Consider the following 17,562-nt stretch of genomic DNA (forward strand, 5'->3'; position numbering starts at 1 on the left):
GGCTGCGCCTCGTTAGTTAATTGTTCATAGAAAACTCGGGCTCGTAGTCTAATTGTTAATTATACGCGCATGGTAAATAAAACTACTCAAAATAGTCGTCCGTAATTCAAAGGATTATAAAGATATGAACCCCTTTGAAGATATGAGGAAACCTAAAAGCTGGTCAGGACTGCAAGCAAGGCCACAAGGCCACACAACAAAATGTTAGCTAAAAAGAGCAAACTTTGTGAGAAAAGGAAGACTGAAACTACACCAAACTTACCTGTGGTTGGAACTGCTGCACTAGGTGGTATGTATTCTAAAAGCAAATTGGATAAAACAAATTAGAGAGCTTATTGAACACTTTTTTAACAAAAAAGCTATTAACAGGATTCTGAAGTCTTGTTTTGATGTTCTTATGTGGCAAAGAATGAACTTTGTTAGTCAGTCAAGTTCTAAAAGTACTTTCCCAGTTAGCTGATATAAATATGAAGAGTACAGAATTTAGTTCACGTGCTAACCTTTGGGCCTCTTGCAAATGAACGGCAAAAAGCTCCCGCAGTGCAGATCATTCCAGCGTCCTTGGCCATACTGTTTCACATGACCACAATCTTCATAGTTTCTCCAGTTGTCAGGTTGCCAAGCATCCCAGTTGGTGTATCCAACAGCAGTTCCATCAGACCACTGAAACTCGCTTTCTACTCCCTGATCATGCAAACCTACAAAATCAGCAACACGCTGTGTTGGCCTGTGTTTTAACAATGAAGTAGGGGAATCCCGGGCTGTTTTAGCCATTTTGATAAACGTTAGCACCGTAAACAACTCACTATGGGTCATGTATGTGTGGTTTTCATGCTTAGTAGTAGTTTTGCATTTTAATTTGATGAACCGAACTCCTGGTGGGAAACCCACCCACTTCAGAGGAAGGAGAGCACAACTTACAGTGCATTGCAAACACCGCAAGTCACAGACCACTCCAATGCTTATTTGTCCTCCGATGTAAAAATAAAAGTAGCTCGCTTATTCTTCACCCTCTGGATAGGCTGCTGGTTTATCAGTTGTTTATACTTTGATGGTTGACTGACAACTGGACTGAGAATGGCCAGGCCAGGCCCATTTTATACCGGAACTTCTTGTTTACGGGTTATCACTTACAGAGATTGAAGACACTGTTTATAACACGTCTATGATTACTTTACAATAGACAATAATTTACCAATCCAAGCTGTATCCCCCAATCCGTAAGGTCCGACCTCCAAAGTGATGTAGGCCTGATCTACAGGGGAGTGAATGCTGACCAGGTCTGCTTGCTGATTCACACAGGAAACCCTTGCAGATGACCATGATTTTTTGACCAAGTTATATTGATAGCAGTACTGACCAAAGTCTTTCCAACCAGTTTGACAGCTACCAAACTCTAGAAAACACGTCAAAATATTTATAAATAATCAAGATGCCACTGCATAAAATAACAGCCCAGTGTTGATGTTACCTGAACAGCACAACTCATCAGTCTTTTCTAATCAATGTTCTAATTTACTGTTCTCATATCAAAACCAACAAGAACTGCAAACAGATTTTACTTGGGACATCTTAAGCGCAGAGAGTGTTTTATGTGTTTTTGCATTAGCTATTTTTTTAAGGTAAGGAACTGGATTCTGGCAAGGATAATTTTGCCCCAGGCGACCTTTGTCCTTTGGCAAATTTAATAATGATAATCACTAATACTTTACTTGTTTTGCGATGGCCACAGTGAAACCACAGACATTTGCAAAAAATTTAGAATCAAAACTAACCAATCGAGAAATGACGAAGTTTCCTAAGAGGCCCACAGCTTTGTTGTCACACTGTTATTTATATTCCTCAACTTAGGGGAGCAAGAGTGGCACAGTGGTGAGAGCGCTCGCCTCCCACCAATGTGGCCCGGTTTTGATTCAGGTCTGGTACCATAATTATGTGGGTTGAGTTTGTTGTTGGTTCTCGTCCTTGCTCCGAGGGTTTTTCTCTGGGTTCTCCCGTTTTCCTCCGTCAACAAAAACCAACACTTTCAAATTCCAATTTGATCTAGAATCAGTGGGATCAAGAAGAGCCACAGGGAAGATCCATCCCATTTTAATAATTTTTTCCCAGTAGTTGGTCATTTAAAAAGAAGATGGCCATTCTTTGTTCTTGATAAACCTTTGGATGGGTACATTTTGTCCTAAACTTGTTAAAGCACTCGTTATAACTCTAATAATTGCATTTCCAAACATTTCCTTACCAGCCAGGTAAATATTATTTACTTCTTGAGAGGACAGTGCTCTCTTCCACACGGCCAATGAACGCATCAAAAAGCCACCAGCTGAAGGTTGCGTTGACTTGCTTCCCACAGTGAATGCTGTACTAGCACCAGAGTTTAAAGCAGATACTCCATAGCGTAATAAAGTACTAAAGACAATAACAAAGTTAAAATGGTGTGTGCTAAGTCAGTGCAATTAAACAATGATAAATTACTTTAAGTAACAAAGCAGGGTTGGCCTCAAATTAACTACTTATCACAAACAAAGGCAATGTTTCTTTCTGCTTCTTTTTCATAACATTTCAAGAAGCACACTGTTCCACACTTAGTTTGATTTAATTGTCACTAAAACGTATCAGTTAGGTGTAGGAAGGCGTAACTAAATAGTTAAGTCAAAATATGTTATGCATATATAGTATTTCTATATGTTCTAGAAAAGTGCATTAAAAAAGTGCGTTATTTGTACTCATTGTTCGTTGTGCCTTTGGTCAATTTTAAACTTTTACAGATTATGGCACTAAACCACTGGCTGGATTAAAATACCAACTGAATGGACTGCATATCAGTAATATGGGTAATTTCGACGACTCAGTTTTACTTTGGTTAGCATAAACAATGTTACCTTAGTGTTCCATTTTTGTACAGCGTAAGTCCTTTTTCCAGTTGCCAAGTGAACATCACATGCTGCCAGGCATTTGTGCCAGTCTGCAGTGGTTGAGAAACGGTCCACTTCTTCTGCCGGGTGAAAACCGTTACATAGAGGAGATTATTGATGACATAAACTGCAAAACCACGGTTGCCTTTGAGCAGCATATCATCCCCCATTGTGTCCACAATGAAAGTGTTTCTAGTCCAGGTCTTTGCACCATCTTCAAACTGCACAACAAACGAGACTGTGATTCCATTACTACACTGGTCAGGATCAGTTATGCATTGAACTGAAAACTGTTCTGCATCCAAGTAAGCCTGATAGCTCTTGAAATACAAGACGTCTCGTCCATTTTGTACACGGTCTGATGTACTGACATTGCCTTTTACGGTAGCTGGAACTGTTCCAAGTGCCTTCCCATCAACAATTGTATTTAAGGGCCAGTAGTAATCTGTTCCACTGATCCAGTCTGCAAGACAATGACAAGGCTTTAGCTTGACAAACATGCGCCAGGTAACTGCAAACAGCAATGTTTACCTTGCTCATCATACGCTTGACAACTAAGGTGGTTAGTGTGAAGTGTGTCTAGTGTGAATTTTAGCTGCTTGAGTTAGAAACCTTCAATTACTCGTGAACAATAAAATATAAATCTTCCAGCAAACATTTACAAAGCATAACAGAAAAACAATGTATGTGGCCATTTATATTGGGCCAACATCCTTTAACTTTGGGCCAAAATGTTTATCTTACAGACTCATGTTTTTGAAACTCTGAAAATTTACTAATTCGAGTTAGCAGGAAGTGCCAAGAAAGGAAAAAAAGTAATCTTGCTGCTTAAACGTAAATTCCTTGGCAATTTAGGTGGGTCTTTTGTCCATATGAGCTTATGAGGGTTATGAGGGGAGATGAGCTTTTAAAAACATGCTTTGAAACAATACATGTAACTACACAAATTGAGTGCTGTTGCATATGTCTATGCAGATGCAGAGGCCCTGACATTCTTCTGCTCAGTGCATGAAATAATAAAGTCGCAGATCACAGGGGTCATCTTTTCAGGAAGTGATCCTAAATTCAGCGGACATGATGATATAGAAGCCACTCTCCAGCAATCATAGCAATGGCAGTAATCATCATAACTTTGATCTATGATACACCTTGGTCACTGTACCAATCACAGAAATTCTGGAAGCGGACCCTTTCCGGCAGTTGCTCCAGTTATAGTGATTTTGGCCAATCCATGCCATGCTTAAGAGTCTGTTAGCATTATCCAATTAAATGTGTGATAATCAATACAGAACCAAACCGTTACATCCTTCTTCAGAAAAGGTACAAGGATTAACAGTGTATGGAGTCTGAAATTCTATGTTGGTGACTACACTTATCACAGGAGTTATGTGGAAATCTCTTTCCAGAAGCTGCGTCAAACAGATTTGGTTAATCCTTGGTTGGAGTATTGAATACCTGATAATCAGCACAGAACCAAATGGTTACATCCATCTCTCAAAATGGTATGACGGGTTGCCATTCTGATTCTCCTTGTTGTTGTGGGTCCTCCGGAGAAAACAACCTTAATTTCCTGCCTGACTTGGCAACTTGTTACTTTTATCTTTCAAATTCGTCAGTTTTCTAGGATTAGGGTTGTTTAATTTATCTGGTGGCATCCGTACAGAAAACATCAGTGGCATGTTCCAGTAGTCTTTTGATGACAAAAACATTTTCATGTACCTTGCACTACATACAACTCCATTGCTGTTGGAACAATACAGGCACTCAAGGGAGAGGCAAATTTCTTTGATGTTGGACAAAACACATCAAACTTGATTCCCGGTGGTTTATATCATAGCGAACTATTTTGGAAATCCACCAGTTTATTAGAAATAATTTTGTCTTTCAATAAAGTTAAAAGCACGTTGCAAGACAGCACCGCTTTTGATGAAGATACATAGCGAGTAATCACTTGCACAGCAATCAACACTTCCATGATCACATCGGTTTTGGGAAGGTTTTTCAACTAAACACGGACCTCCTCTGTTAAGTAGCAATTAGTCTTTTAGCAGCTGTTATAACAGCCTTTTGGTTAAACTAATATCCTCTTAGGTTTGTTTGGCCATCCTCTATACATCACCAACATCTTTCCCCATACATCTTTTAATCTTGCTGCTGTCCACAGTGTAAATAATCATTTTTCAAATAGCATTAGCTTGGCTGACAGGCACAAAAAGCAGCTTTCAGACAAGTTTTATAACAAAACAGTATTGTCACATTTCGCCATAACATCTTTACAGACACAAAATAAAGTAACAATGAAATTAAACCTGACGCAGACGTTCGACCTGTGAAAGCCAAGTCATGATTGGTTCCTATTCTGTTGCAGACTGATCGAGGAAGGATGACATTATATTTGATCCGAATGAGCATAGCACTTACATTATCACCATTTTATTTTTAACTATGAGTCCCAATTCAAACACAAACGAAACACATGGTCTGTTGGTTTGGACAATGATATATGCCTTATATATGCCAAGTTGTCAAGATAAAACTTCATGAACCACTTACTTCCAGTGACAGGAAACTTGATACCATTTGTTGATGCTGGAAATAAAAAGAGACATTCAGATACAAATTATATCAAGTGAATTACAAAACACATTATAATAATAAGGCAATAGCTTGGCAATAAACTGAAAATCAACAATAACACAAGCTGTCCTGCATATGTCTGATAAAACACAGATCTGGTCACCTATAACCAGTGAAGATGTATACATATACACTCACCCATTTTCCTTTTGCAGATGAAAGGTCTGTATTCTCCACAGGTAACATCTCTCCAAGAACCCCTGGCTGCAACGATCTCAACACAAGCCTTTGGACCTAACAACAGAAAAAGAAAATTGCATAAGCTTTCGGTACATTCATGTATAGGTAAACTTTCTTTTAAAGCCCAGAACTTATCTTATTGTAAGTACAAAACCACATTGACAGATCAACAACATTCAAGGCATCTCTTCATGAAACAAAGAAGGAGACAGTTACAACAACATATACATGTAGGCAAGTCAACAAAGAGCTTAGAAGTCTGTTCCTGTCACCATTCTTTCATATAAGTGGTCAGTGGCCCAGGTCTTTGGTGCAGGCTAAGATGGCACATCACCAATATGCCGCAGCATGCTGTTTTTGTTTGGCCTGACTTTGAAAGTTCTAAGTGTTTGTCTTCAATCTTTAGTGGAACTTCTTCCGCCTCCCACCCCTTCTCTCTTTTTCATCCTTCTACTGAACCTGTAAGTGTGAGAGGTGCCTGGAAGAGAAGGGCTCATATCTGCAGGTTGCAAGGAACTACGAGCCGTGACAGCTTCTATCCAGGGGCTGACTGGCCAAAGTAGAAGTCCTTAGATGTCCCAGGCAACCAACCACCACATAAGCTAGGCAGTCGGTTAAATAGCACTTGGGTGTAAACTTAAGTAATACTAACTCTGTGGTGTGTTTGTAGGGTATCCTGCATCCCAGGCAGTCAGTTTGTATGGGCTGCCATCACTCCAGTACCACTGTAAAGGAAAGTCTCGATCATTCAGTCCCAACCAAAATGAGTAGGCCCATCCACTGAGTGCTCTCAATCGATTGTTCAACCAGTTTTTCTCTGTCATACTAACAATGCTAACAAGATCACCACCCCGGCTGAGACAGGTTGCACGTGCATCTGCAACAAGAGGAAATTCCACATTACCATTTGCGTAGCCAATAGAAACGAAAACGTGTCTTGCAGTTAAGGTCCAATAAGGTCCGTGCAGGGCAGTTAAAACAAGAAGAATACAACATGTATTAAGTTTGGTTTATAAGAGGATTAAGTCTGCAAACAGGTCTAGATCCTACAGTGTGTTATCATCTGCAAAAGGCAGAATAAGGCTGCCAGTCTGTAAGAGACATTTACACAAAGCAAAAAAAGATGACAAGACAAAATCATCATTCATGTTGTACTTGAATCTTATGTAAAAGGATTTCAATTCAAAGTGCTCAACTCTATTCTATACACTAATTCAAAATTACACAAAATAGGCTTTAAAACAGACGACCTATGTTCATTTTGCAAGGCAGAACCGGAAACCTTGTACCACCTTCTTTATCAATGCTCCTCTGTTAAACGGTTCTGGAGTGAGTTTCAAGGTTACTGGCACCAAATCTCAAATCAGCAGGTTCATCTTTCCCTCCAAGATATTTTATTTGGAATATTATCCAAACCATGCCCTTTACTCAACTTACTGAACTATTTTATAATCATTGGTAAACTACTTATATGGGACTGCAGAAGATGCCAAATTCAACCCACAATTCAAGGATTTCGTACTAAAATTGCCATTAAATATGAAACGGAAAGTAAGATCAAAAAGAAAGATTATTTAAAAAAAAAAAATGGATACTAATCCCAAATTAATTTATGTCATTTCCTTTTTTGTTAGTCATGTAGATGGCATCATTATTATTTGAACTATTTGAACAGCATGACAACTGTAACTGTCTTTTTTTTCCCTCTTTCTTCTTTTTTAGATATTGAATAATAAATTTTGTGAGCAATGTAATCGCGTTTGTATCTTTCATGGTAATAATCTATAAGTAAATAATTTCGGTTCTGTTAGTTAATATATAAGTGTGTTCGTCATCATCGTATTTTTAATTTGTAGAGTTGTTATTGTAAGCTAACTATAATTTATATTTATCAATGATCGTAAGTTATTTGTAGGTAATTTATTCTTCTGTAAGTAACTTTAATGTAAGCAGCGTATATCATTGTTACTTATTTTTTTTGTTAGTAATTATTCTAGTCTTGTAGTATTGTCAGTACGTTAACGGTTATAATGGACTATGTTGAAGCGCTTCGTGTGAATTGTCGATACTGTTTGTTATTTTAGTATGTTTTGTAATTGTTGTGTCATATGCTGAATAAAATTAAAAAATCATCATTTAGAGAGCTCATACACAGTCACTTTCAAATCTGAGATAGAAGTACACTATAAAGCTGGATGGCATAGTAAGCATGATCATATTGGAACAGATACGTTTTCACATTACAATGCACATTCAGTACAGTTGCAGTTGATGATTACAATGAAATGTATGAAAGTAGTGTCTGGAGCATCTGCATACTATACACAGGTGCTTGAAAGAACAATGTTGCATACAAACCTGCCCAAAGTTTTCGCTGATTGGAATTTATCTGATAACATGTGTCATCAGGTCCTATCTCCCAACCAACACCACACTTCTTGGAAGATGCTACATGTAGAAATGAAAGCAATCAGTCCTGTACAGAACATGCCTGAATCTCAACTAACTGGTTCAATATTTCTATGTACAGCCCTTATTCTGGGGTTTGCTACACAAAAAGTGTAGAGAAAAATCAACATAGTAAACATAAACAACATAATATTATTTTAATTAAGTACAAAACTGAGAATAACGTCATAGTTACAATAAATTTTTTTTACAAGTAGTAACAAAATTATTTTAACAGCTCTGTGTTTGTAGCTTTGGTAAGAGATTCAGACAGAAAGAAATGTTTTGCTGTACAATATACCAAATTGGCTCAAAATTATATACATTTGTAGGCTATCCTGTATGCCTGTTGGTGAGTTACACAATGCCAAAGAGCTTTTTTACTTTCTTGACTGCACTGCATAAAAGACATGTACAGTCAGTAGGAGAACCATCCATATGGAGTCTCCCCAGCACACTATCGTTAAACAAACTTAAATAAGAAAATTAAGTCATAACATACCAGAAAACGGTAAGCACCTCACTAATTGCATGTTAATCTGAATTAAGGCACAGACCAGTACACTGTATGACACTATGCAAAAAAGAAAAAGACAAATTAAGGAACACTATTAACTCTTACCTTGAGATGCACAGCCATAGATCTCTGTTCTGAGGCAGATGCGAGAGTTCCACGTCAAAGGATACATCCTGATAAATCTAGCATTAATTGGTTCAGCAAGAATAATGTTGCTGATGCTTATGGCATTAGAGTTAGCAGTCAAAATCTGAAATAGAATAAAGTGTCACATGGAAATAAGAATACTTAAGTCCCTGCAGTAAAAGAAGACTTCTCTGGCATGATTTTACAATCAAAAATTTACACGTCAGTTCCTGTGGATCACTTTATCCAGTGGACTCACCGGCCAATGGGCTAACAGATTGCCTGACAGACCAGCCCATACACCCACTGACAGATGGACAGAAAGACAGACTGACTGCCTGACCGACTGACCTTTACACTCACTCACTACCTCACACTCCATTGACTGATATTCAAATCCACCTACCCTTATTACTATTTAACCTGGAGCCAGCTTGAGAAACCAGCCCAGGACAACGATGCCTGGAGGACTAGGTAGGTAGGTAGGTAGGTATAAGGTGGGTGGGTGGGTGGGTGGGTTTTTGGGTGGGTAGTTAGGTAGGTAAGCTGACAACACTTTTACAAAGTAAATGGTCTCCAATTGAAAGAAATTGAGGATTCACCTTATACTTGACAGTAGCATTTTCACCATAGCTGTTAAAGTCAAGGCCATTGTCACCATATTTGAGATAGAATGTCTTGACATAGTCTGATGATCCTGGTCTGCCTTGAGTTGCAATGTGTTTAATTTGACGGGCAACTCCCAGATCAATCTGAAGGTATTCTCCCTGCCACAGAAGTACAGCAACAAGTTAAGTATGATAATGCATTGGCTTTCATGCATTGGTTAATTTCTATTTTTTTTAGTTTATAATTTAAATCATAATAAACTGGCATGACAGCTAGTTTCAGCCCTAACAGAAGCCAGCTAGATAGCCACATACATGTAACAACCTTTGTGATTAGTAGCCAAAGTACAGTAACTCAGACACTTTCATTGATATTATTTACATAACTTAAGTAACCCTCCGCTAGAACTGAGTATGAGTCACATTTTTTTTTGGGGGGGGGAAATCAGTTTAAAGTGGCCTTTTACCTCTTGTCTGCAGTTTCTCTAGATGGTGTATTGATTGTTCTGAGGTTAACAATTGTTATGTCCATTCTTAACATTTATTTAGTAAGCCTGCCAATTGTCTGCATGGCCTGTGCTTTAAGGTACCACAAAAATCCTTTAGTAGTCAAAGCTGATAGTTACTGAGCTATTTCAGTTAGACACTTGAGAAAATAACAAAGTGTTAAGTAAGGCTTTCAAGAAAAACCACTAATTCAAAAAACACGTAACATTGTGATGCATATAAGCATATCTATGTATGCTGAACAGTACAGTGCATCAAGACAGTGTCGCCTAGCCCTATTTTCATGTTACCTAGCTTCCTCTATTATTGGCAGTGCATTACGGCTATAGCTACATGTGCATAGCCTTGAATTGGGTATCAGCATTTAAGTTGTGCAACACATAACATTTATTTACCACTTTGCTCTGTGCCGCACACCATGCCCCAACAGTCAGGTTGCCACTTGGAAGACGAAGGCGTGCCTGACTAGCACGGGATGAGATGTTCAAATTGCTGGAGGCAGATATTTGGTCGTCGGCAATATTGCCATCCTCCATTCCAAATGGTGAATCACACTGATTTATGCCTACAGCAAAAATAATTATGTTGAATTGGCTTTTCAATACATTAATTTCATCAGCTGAGAAATAATTTACTGCATTAACTAATTCTTTTAACAGGTTTATTATGCATGTTAGTTTTAAACTATTATATCTGTAGTATGGCAAGAATTGTGAAGTTCACCCATCTTCTTCAGATTCTTACCATCTGTGCTAAAATGTACAAAAAAAGCTGTTAAATGGATACCATTATTACAACTTTAATAGCTCATTCTGCTCTGCAAGTTAAAGTTTACGGGATCAAATTCCCTCCTCCCTTTTCATCACCCAAGTGGGAAGTGGACAGGTCATAAAAATGGAGAAGAAAGTAGAAAAAACGTAACATCTCACAGTACAAAGCAAGCTTATGAGGTTAACAAGGTAATGGTAAATGAGGTACCCCCCCCCCCATTGTTTATATAATAGTCGTGTAATTTTGTTGCTACACTGTGTTGTTTTGCACTCAGCCTATTTAATCATCATCTATTTTTTACATGAAGTTTCACAAATTATGTCAATGAGCACATTTCACAAGCATATCTTTCCTGGCACAATCAATCAATCTTCCCAAGAAACTCAGCTACATAAAACTACACACTTGGGCCCATAGAGTCTCTTACCCCTTATTCAGTTGTTTCTTGAATGCACTTATAAATAACTCAAAGCTGAAAGCAATATTCAACCCACAAAATACTAGGATCTATGAGGAGCAACATCATTAGGAGTCTTACAAAATGTGCGAGGCAGCGAGGCATGTGAGGCAACACAGCAAGGCATGCGAGGCAAAAATCCTTGCACCAAATAAAACTTAGGATAACCACAAGCTACCTTAACTAACTGTAGGGTAACCGGCCTTAACTTTAGGCTAAAAAGTGCTATTAATTTTGGGCTTGTAAACCAGAATGGATTGCATGCCACGCTGTCTGACAGTTTGTAAGAAACCCCATCATTAGCAAGGAATTTTTTGGTTTTATCCTCAAACATCTCCTGGCCTTAGCTTGTTTTCTTGCTATAAACTCAGGGTTTTCAAAACAAGCTGGCACCCGCTGGAGTTCCACCGGCTACTTGATTTTATGTCAGCAGTTGTTTGGCCACAGCAATCAGCTTGTGAGAAACAAGCTTGGCTTGTCACAGCCACCTACTCTTCCAGTTGCTGATGCCTACTTCAAAACATTTTGAAAACTCTGTAAATAAACTATTGAAGGCTTTTTATACATGTTGATTCACTTTTATACTGTACCTATTTTTCTCTTGCAGATATATCCACGTCTCAAAAAACAGGGTGATGTACTCCATGTTCCATTTTGAGTGTTGCCATCAATTACAATACAATCAGAAATTTTACCAGCGACACCCGTAGAGGGCTGTAATGGTGCCCAGTTTTTGTAAGTGTAAGAGGATTTATCGCTCCATTCATATCTCCCCTCCACCTTGCGATCATTCAATCCGGTCCAGACTTGAGAAATTTGCATGTCTTTCAGCTCTCTTAAGACAAATGCATTCTCCACAGCACTGCTAATGCTAATCAGTTCTGTTGAGCCGTTATATAACATGCAGGCTTTTTCTGCATCTACCCAATTCTTGTACTGGGCCCCATGAACATTGAACTGGTAACAATAGTCACCAAAGCTTCTCCAATTTAATGGACAGAGGTTTCGACCTAGAATGATTAACAAAACAAATAAAATGAATAAGAAGTTACATTGACTTGTCTGTGGAAGATGCCACTGTACACTCCTATGCCCATTCCCATTTAAGTTACTCAAAAAGCCATTAAAAGAACAAACAGTTCAATAAACCCTACATACCACCAGGTTTCTCACAGATGTAGTACTTCTCGGAGTCACAGAAGTCATCATTCCAGAAGCCAGCTGAAGAACCTCCCCATACCGCCACACAGTCCTCCACCCCAGCATAGTCATTAGGCTCCTCTGTACCCCAGTGAGTGTAATTAGCAAGAGAATTATCACTTTCCCATCTGTAGCTACCCTCAACTGCAGAATCACTTAATCCAATCCAGCTTGTCTGATACAAAATACAGTGCAACATTAAATTTGAATTTAAATTACTACTCACAGTAAGTGCAATCTGCATTGTCTGCACAAGTCTGGGCAAAAATGGCCCATACAGCCAGAGCTTATGACACTTTTAGTATGAAACTTTTTGACACTTTTAGTATGAAACGGCAAGTAGTCCTCCTTCAGGGATGGAATGCTAGGCCACACATGTTGCAACCCAGAATTGTCTGACCAATCTAACAATTTTCCAGGGGTAGTCTGTGTTTGGGACTAGTGTACCCAGCAAGCTGCATGGAGCCAGTAATCCAGTTGCCACAGAGCTAAATAACTAGGAGAATTTCACATGTACCCCTTTCTGGATGGGATGCTAGTCTATCACAGGGCAAGTGAAACCAATAGCTGTTGCAGTTGAGCCTGGGATAATATATTCTTTTGTTGAGAAGGTATGCGAACAAGGTGAAAGCTAGGGTTGTAACTTCAATCAAAACAATATGCAGAATGTCCCTTTTGCCTCTTTTGTATGTCAAACCGCTGGGAACTTCAATAACAATATTAATATTAACAACAACAAAATGAAAAAGGAAACATCAGTGATAAACTCACCCTATAACTTCCACTCTGTCTGTAAGTTATAAAATGCTGCTCATCAGCATTATCAATTTTCAACAAGTACCCTCCTGAAGCTCGGCAAGCCTTCTTTGCATCAATCCATTTCTTTTTAAGAGAGCTAAACTTGTAACAGGAAGAGCCATAGAACACCCAACCCGCAGGACAGGCAATTGGAGCTAAAAACAATTATTACAAGAAGAAACAAAATATTTTAAAATCTCGGCAACAGACCCTAATAGAGAGAAAACAATGCGATCCTATTTTTCATACAGTACTGTAAGTACTTTTTTAAAGGTATAACTAGCAACAAAAAAAGAGAAGGCACAAGCCATGTGGCCCACACTGCTGGTCAGGAACTTATCCCGGTTTCCACTCCCCCCTGAATGGGATGCTAGTCCAACCCAGGGAGCCCCCCCCCCCCCAAACGTTATGTCACGGGTACCCATTTTTACTAAATGGGTACCTGGGTGGAGAGAAGCACTGTGAGAGTAAAGTGTCTTGCCCAAGAACACAACACAGTGACCCCAGTCTGGGCTCAAACTCTGGTTGCTCCATCTAGAATCTGGCACACTAACTATTAGGCCACCACACCTCCCACTAGCAAAAAAGATTTATTAATAATTATGTCCCATAACCAAAACTTTTTAAGAGTCGTCAGATTCTCTCTCTGGATTGCTCTTGCAAGATAATCCTGCCTACATCTGCAATGTTTACCATGCACACAGTTTTAAACTAAACAACAGGGCCAGCTGTCATTAAGGGCTGTAGTCGGCATATCAGCTGTTACTGCTGAGTTCATTCAGGTTGAATTTCATACAGTCACAAGCATAATTTTGCTTCTTGCATAGTGGAAAAGTACTGTAAAAGATCTAATAAACGCCTGGGGCATCTATTAAATTTTAGGCGTCCTAAGGGGGGCGTTAAATAGATCTGAAGCGTTTATTTCAATTTAAATCCAAAACATCAACAAAACAAAAAAGATGCGTATTTTGCTCGTGAAAAAAGATAGAAAACAGAGTGCGAATGGGAGACTAATCCAATCTGAGCTAATGCAAAGCCTACATCTTCATCGGGGTCAAACATGTTGGCATGGTTGTCCTCTTTGATGTTTGAACCAAGCACAAACTAAACAAGTTGTCTGATTTTACTTTATGGAGTGTTACCTTGGTTTTCGAGATGATTCTTAGGGGGCGTCTATTAGACATGGGGCATTTATTAGAGAGGGGTGTCTAATACAATGTTTACACGCCAGGTGAGGCGTTTATTAGATACGAGGCGTTTATTTGAGAGTGGGCGTTTATTAGATCATTTATGGTAATGTCTGTACTGCAGCGTCATTAATGATGTTCCAGTAACTTACAATGCAGGAGTAAAATAAGGATATTACACAATCAACTCACAAGAAGTGACAGGTGGAGTCACAGTTGACAAGTCAGGCATAGGAGCTCCTACCAAAGAAGGGAGAAAAAGGTATTGGTTAACAAGATCTAATGTTTAATAAATTATTATAATCTTATAAATAAAACAATTGTTTCTCTAAAGATATTTTTTATTGACAAGTTTACAGTGAAATACCATTTGATAACATTCTGAAGATAACCGCTAAACTTATGATTATTATTTGGCCAATGCCCCTTTCAGGTGATCTTACCTGAGTGTATTTTCAGGGTGGGATGGGAGGTGAAGAATTGTTTTTGGATACCAACTTTGTGGCACAAAAATGTTCCAAGGGATCTAAATTTATCTGAAAGAGATACTACATCCGAAAATGTTTTGGTTTCTTACGAGAATACCACATAATGATAGCAAAAATCTCTAAGGCTTATTAGGTATATTTTTTTTTTTTTCATATTTTTACAGTACAACACCAAAATAGGTTACCAGACTGCGGTTAAGCAGTGTAACAAGAACCCTGTTATCTACCTTAACTCCTGAATGCTTGTTGAGGTACATGTGTATAATATTGGAGAATTAATTTAAAGTATTTGAGGCTCAAACACATACACATACCTTTAGGCCTTTCACAGATATAGCTATACTCTTTCTTGCAATTGTCGTCATTCCAACGCGACCCATACAACTCCACACAGTCCTCGCCGGACCGATCATTTGGTTCCCCTGGATACCAGTTACTGTACACGGAGCCATTATAGGGTGTGCCATCACTCCATACAAATAGACTTTCATTGCGTCTATCATTTAACCCAATCCAGTAATGCTGATTCCAAGCTTTTGAGGATTTACTATAAACAAAGTTCATTTCTGATTTGTTTCCAATACTGACCAGGTCTCCTCCATAACCAAGGCAAACTCTGCGAGCATTCTCCCAGTTGAGGCCTCGCACTGATAAAGATCGGACCACAAACTTGTAACAGGAGTTGCCATATCCATCCCAGCCAGTTGGGCAATCTAAGCCTGAGGAACAAAATTAAATTTATTTTCGGGTGTAAAGGAACTGCATTTTTCCTTTCATTTTTTTGTAGTCAATCCATTTCTTTCTAAGAGAACTAAACTTGTAACAGGAAGAGCCATAGAACACCCAACCCACAGGACAAGCAATTGGAAAGGCATTTGTACATATTATTTTTTTTTCTTCATTATTATTTTTGTCTTCATTTACTTTATTTCTTTCTCACTTTTGATCTGTAACAAGACAAGTTTACATCAGTTGGGGTATATAATGAGTCGCTTAAAATTTTAGATGTCTTTTGAAAGTTTTGCTTCGCAAACTAGTGTCTTGTAATCTTGAGCTCGCAAAAACTAATGGCAGTCTTAAAACTGGAATTTTGCTTTTTAGGTTTTGGAACCTCACAAGCCAAACAAGAGTTTAATCTGAAAGAACTGTCAAAATAAAACAATAGCAAAACAAAGAAAATTCACAAATGGCTCAGCAGTGCAATCACTACACTAACTGTAAAACATGTAGGCTTGGATAAATAACAATCGTAAATTGCCATTCCGATTTATCTAATTTAATTTATACTACGAAGCATAGAGCTGTCAGAGAGCTACATAGCACTGTTAATAAAAGTCTTGTGTTCAGTTTTTTGAAACGAAAAACAATGCTTAGGTCTTGGTCTTGAATTTTTAAAAAGGGTCTCGGCATCTCAGCAAGTCTTGTATTTTACCGTTCTATACTCCTATCAATCAATGCCAGTTTTGCATAATTTAGAAAGCATAAGTTTTCCTTTTTTAAGGTGGCACTGTTGGTATATTTTACAAGGATCTTAATGGAAAGAATTATGTGTTAATGTATGGATTTTTTTGTTCACAATTTGAAGAATATTTCTCAAAAGTGGAACTGGTTTATTTTGCAACGATTAGAGTAACAAATGTGTCACAATTAGTGTCCATAAAGAAGTGTGTCACACAATAAAGTTATATTACTTTTATGTAACTTGATGCCTTGCCAAGTTTTAAGGAATAATAAAGAAAAGACGTTTTATCAATTTCTCAACAATATTATATATTATACAAAGTATAGGATATTCAAGGGCAAAAAGGGGGGCGGCGCTTGCAGCCAAGTTTTTCTTTGCTCAGCAAATAAATTTAAGATACTCTTGTTGTTTACCCTGGGGACTATATAATTATTTTGACACAAAATAGCTCGATGATAAATCTGGAAAATCAAAAGCTTCATTTTCAAGTAATCGGTAAACTTCGTCTTGACTTATAAACTCAATCTATTTCATCTTGACCTTATGATTTACATATTTTTTGGTGGACTATTAAAATCGCGATCACTGTTTTGATTGATTAGTCAAGGTTCTTCAATGTCGAATTCAAATTGTGATGTAATATCGAGGCGGCGTTTGAATATATAACGAGGTGATTAAGTTTATCTTTTGATGGAATGAACTATTTCAATGAATTTTGGCGATATACAATGGATTGCTAAAAGCATCGCCGAACAGTAAAAGAACATAAGCTTAACTTTGACAAAGTAATTCTACACTAGATCGATTTTAGCGCTCGCCCTACTGACCCGAAACAAAGTCTAACAACTAAATACGACTTTATAAACTTATTCTTCCACTCCTAAAAAGTCTGTGATCACAGATATGCATACATAATTTATCACATTGTTCCATCAGCGCTTTTTCGCGTGACTCAAACACATTTCACGGTGAAACCACCCGAGCTATTCAACGGCGAAAGCGGAGCCAGGCGCGAACATTTTCCGCATGGAGGCATTTGTTTACATAATTCTTCACGCAATGTGTGCTTTGTGAGTTTGTTGGTTGAGCGAGCACTTCATAATTGCTTTTCAATTGACATTTAAAAGATCTTACCTGAAGATGTTTGTAAAATAGCGAAGAAGACCAACAAAAATCTAAATGCCATCTTGTGCTCCTTGCAAGCTGCTCGACCCTTCCAGCTTGCTCCAAGACGCGAGAGGGACACGTGACTCTGCAATTTGAG

General features: G+C 38.2%; 1 protein-coding gene across 1 annotated transcript in view; it reads right to left on the bottom strand.

Moving 5' to 3' along the window:
- LOC144661240 (uncharacterized) overlaps positions 1-17,562 on the bottom strand; it is a 55,176-nt gene extending 37,614 nt beyond the window's left edge. Inside the window, exons 1-18 of the mRNA XM_078521937.1 lie at positions 17,433-17,562; positions 15,151-15,555; positions 14,541-14,588; positions 13,135-13,316; positions 12,322-12,538; positions 11,754-12,173; positions 10,331-10,500; positions 9,423-9,587; positions 8,800-8,944; positions 8,088-8,177; positions 6,382-6,606; positions 5,688-5,783; positions 5,466-5,501; positions 2,880-3,375; positions 2,240-2,406; positions 1,196-1,396; positions 501-698; positions 263-298 (exon numbers count right to left, since the gene is read on the bottom strand). Of these exons, the coding sequence (XP_078378063.1) occupies positions 263-298; positions 501-698; positions 1,196-1,396; positions 2,240-2,406; positions 2,880-3,375; positions 5,466-5,501; positions 5,688-5,783; positions 6,382-6,606; positions 8,088-8,177; positions 8,800-8,944; positions 9,423-9,587; positions 10,331-10,500; positions 11,754-12,173; positions 12,322-12,538; positions 13,135-13,316; positions 14,541-14,588; positions 15,151-15,555; positions 17,433-17,484 (3,349 nt within the window). The 5' untranslated portion in view covers positions 17,485-17,562. The remainder of the gene's footprint in view (positions 1-262; positions 299-500; positions 699-1,195; positions 1,397-2,239; positions 2,407-2,879; positions 3,376-5,465; positions 5,502-5,687; positions 5,784-6,381; positions 6,607-8,087; positions 8,178-8,799; positions 8,945-9,422; positions 9,588-10,330; positions 10,501-11,753; positions 12,174-12,321; positions 12,539-13,134; positions 13,317-14,540; positions 14,589-15,150; positions 15,556-17,432) is intronic.

Source organism: Oculina patagonica, chromosome 7 (assembly GCF_052425735.1).
Source record: "Oculina patagonica isolate OP01 chromosome 7, crgOcupat, whole genome shotgun sequence".
NCBI classification, from domain to species: domain Eukaryota; kingdom Metazoa; phylum Cnidaria; class Anthozoa; order Scleractinia; family Oculinidae; genus Oculina; species Oculina patagonica.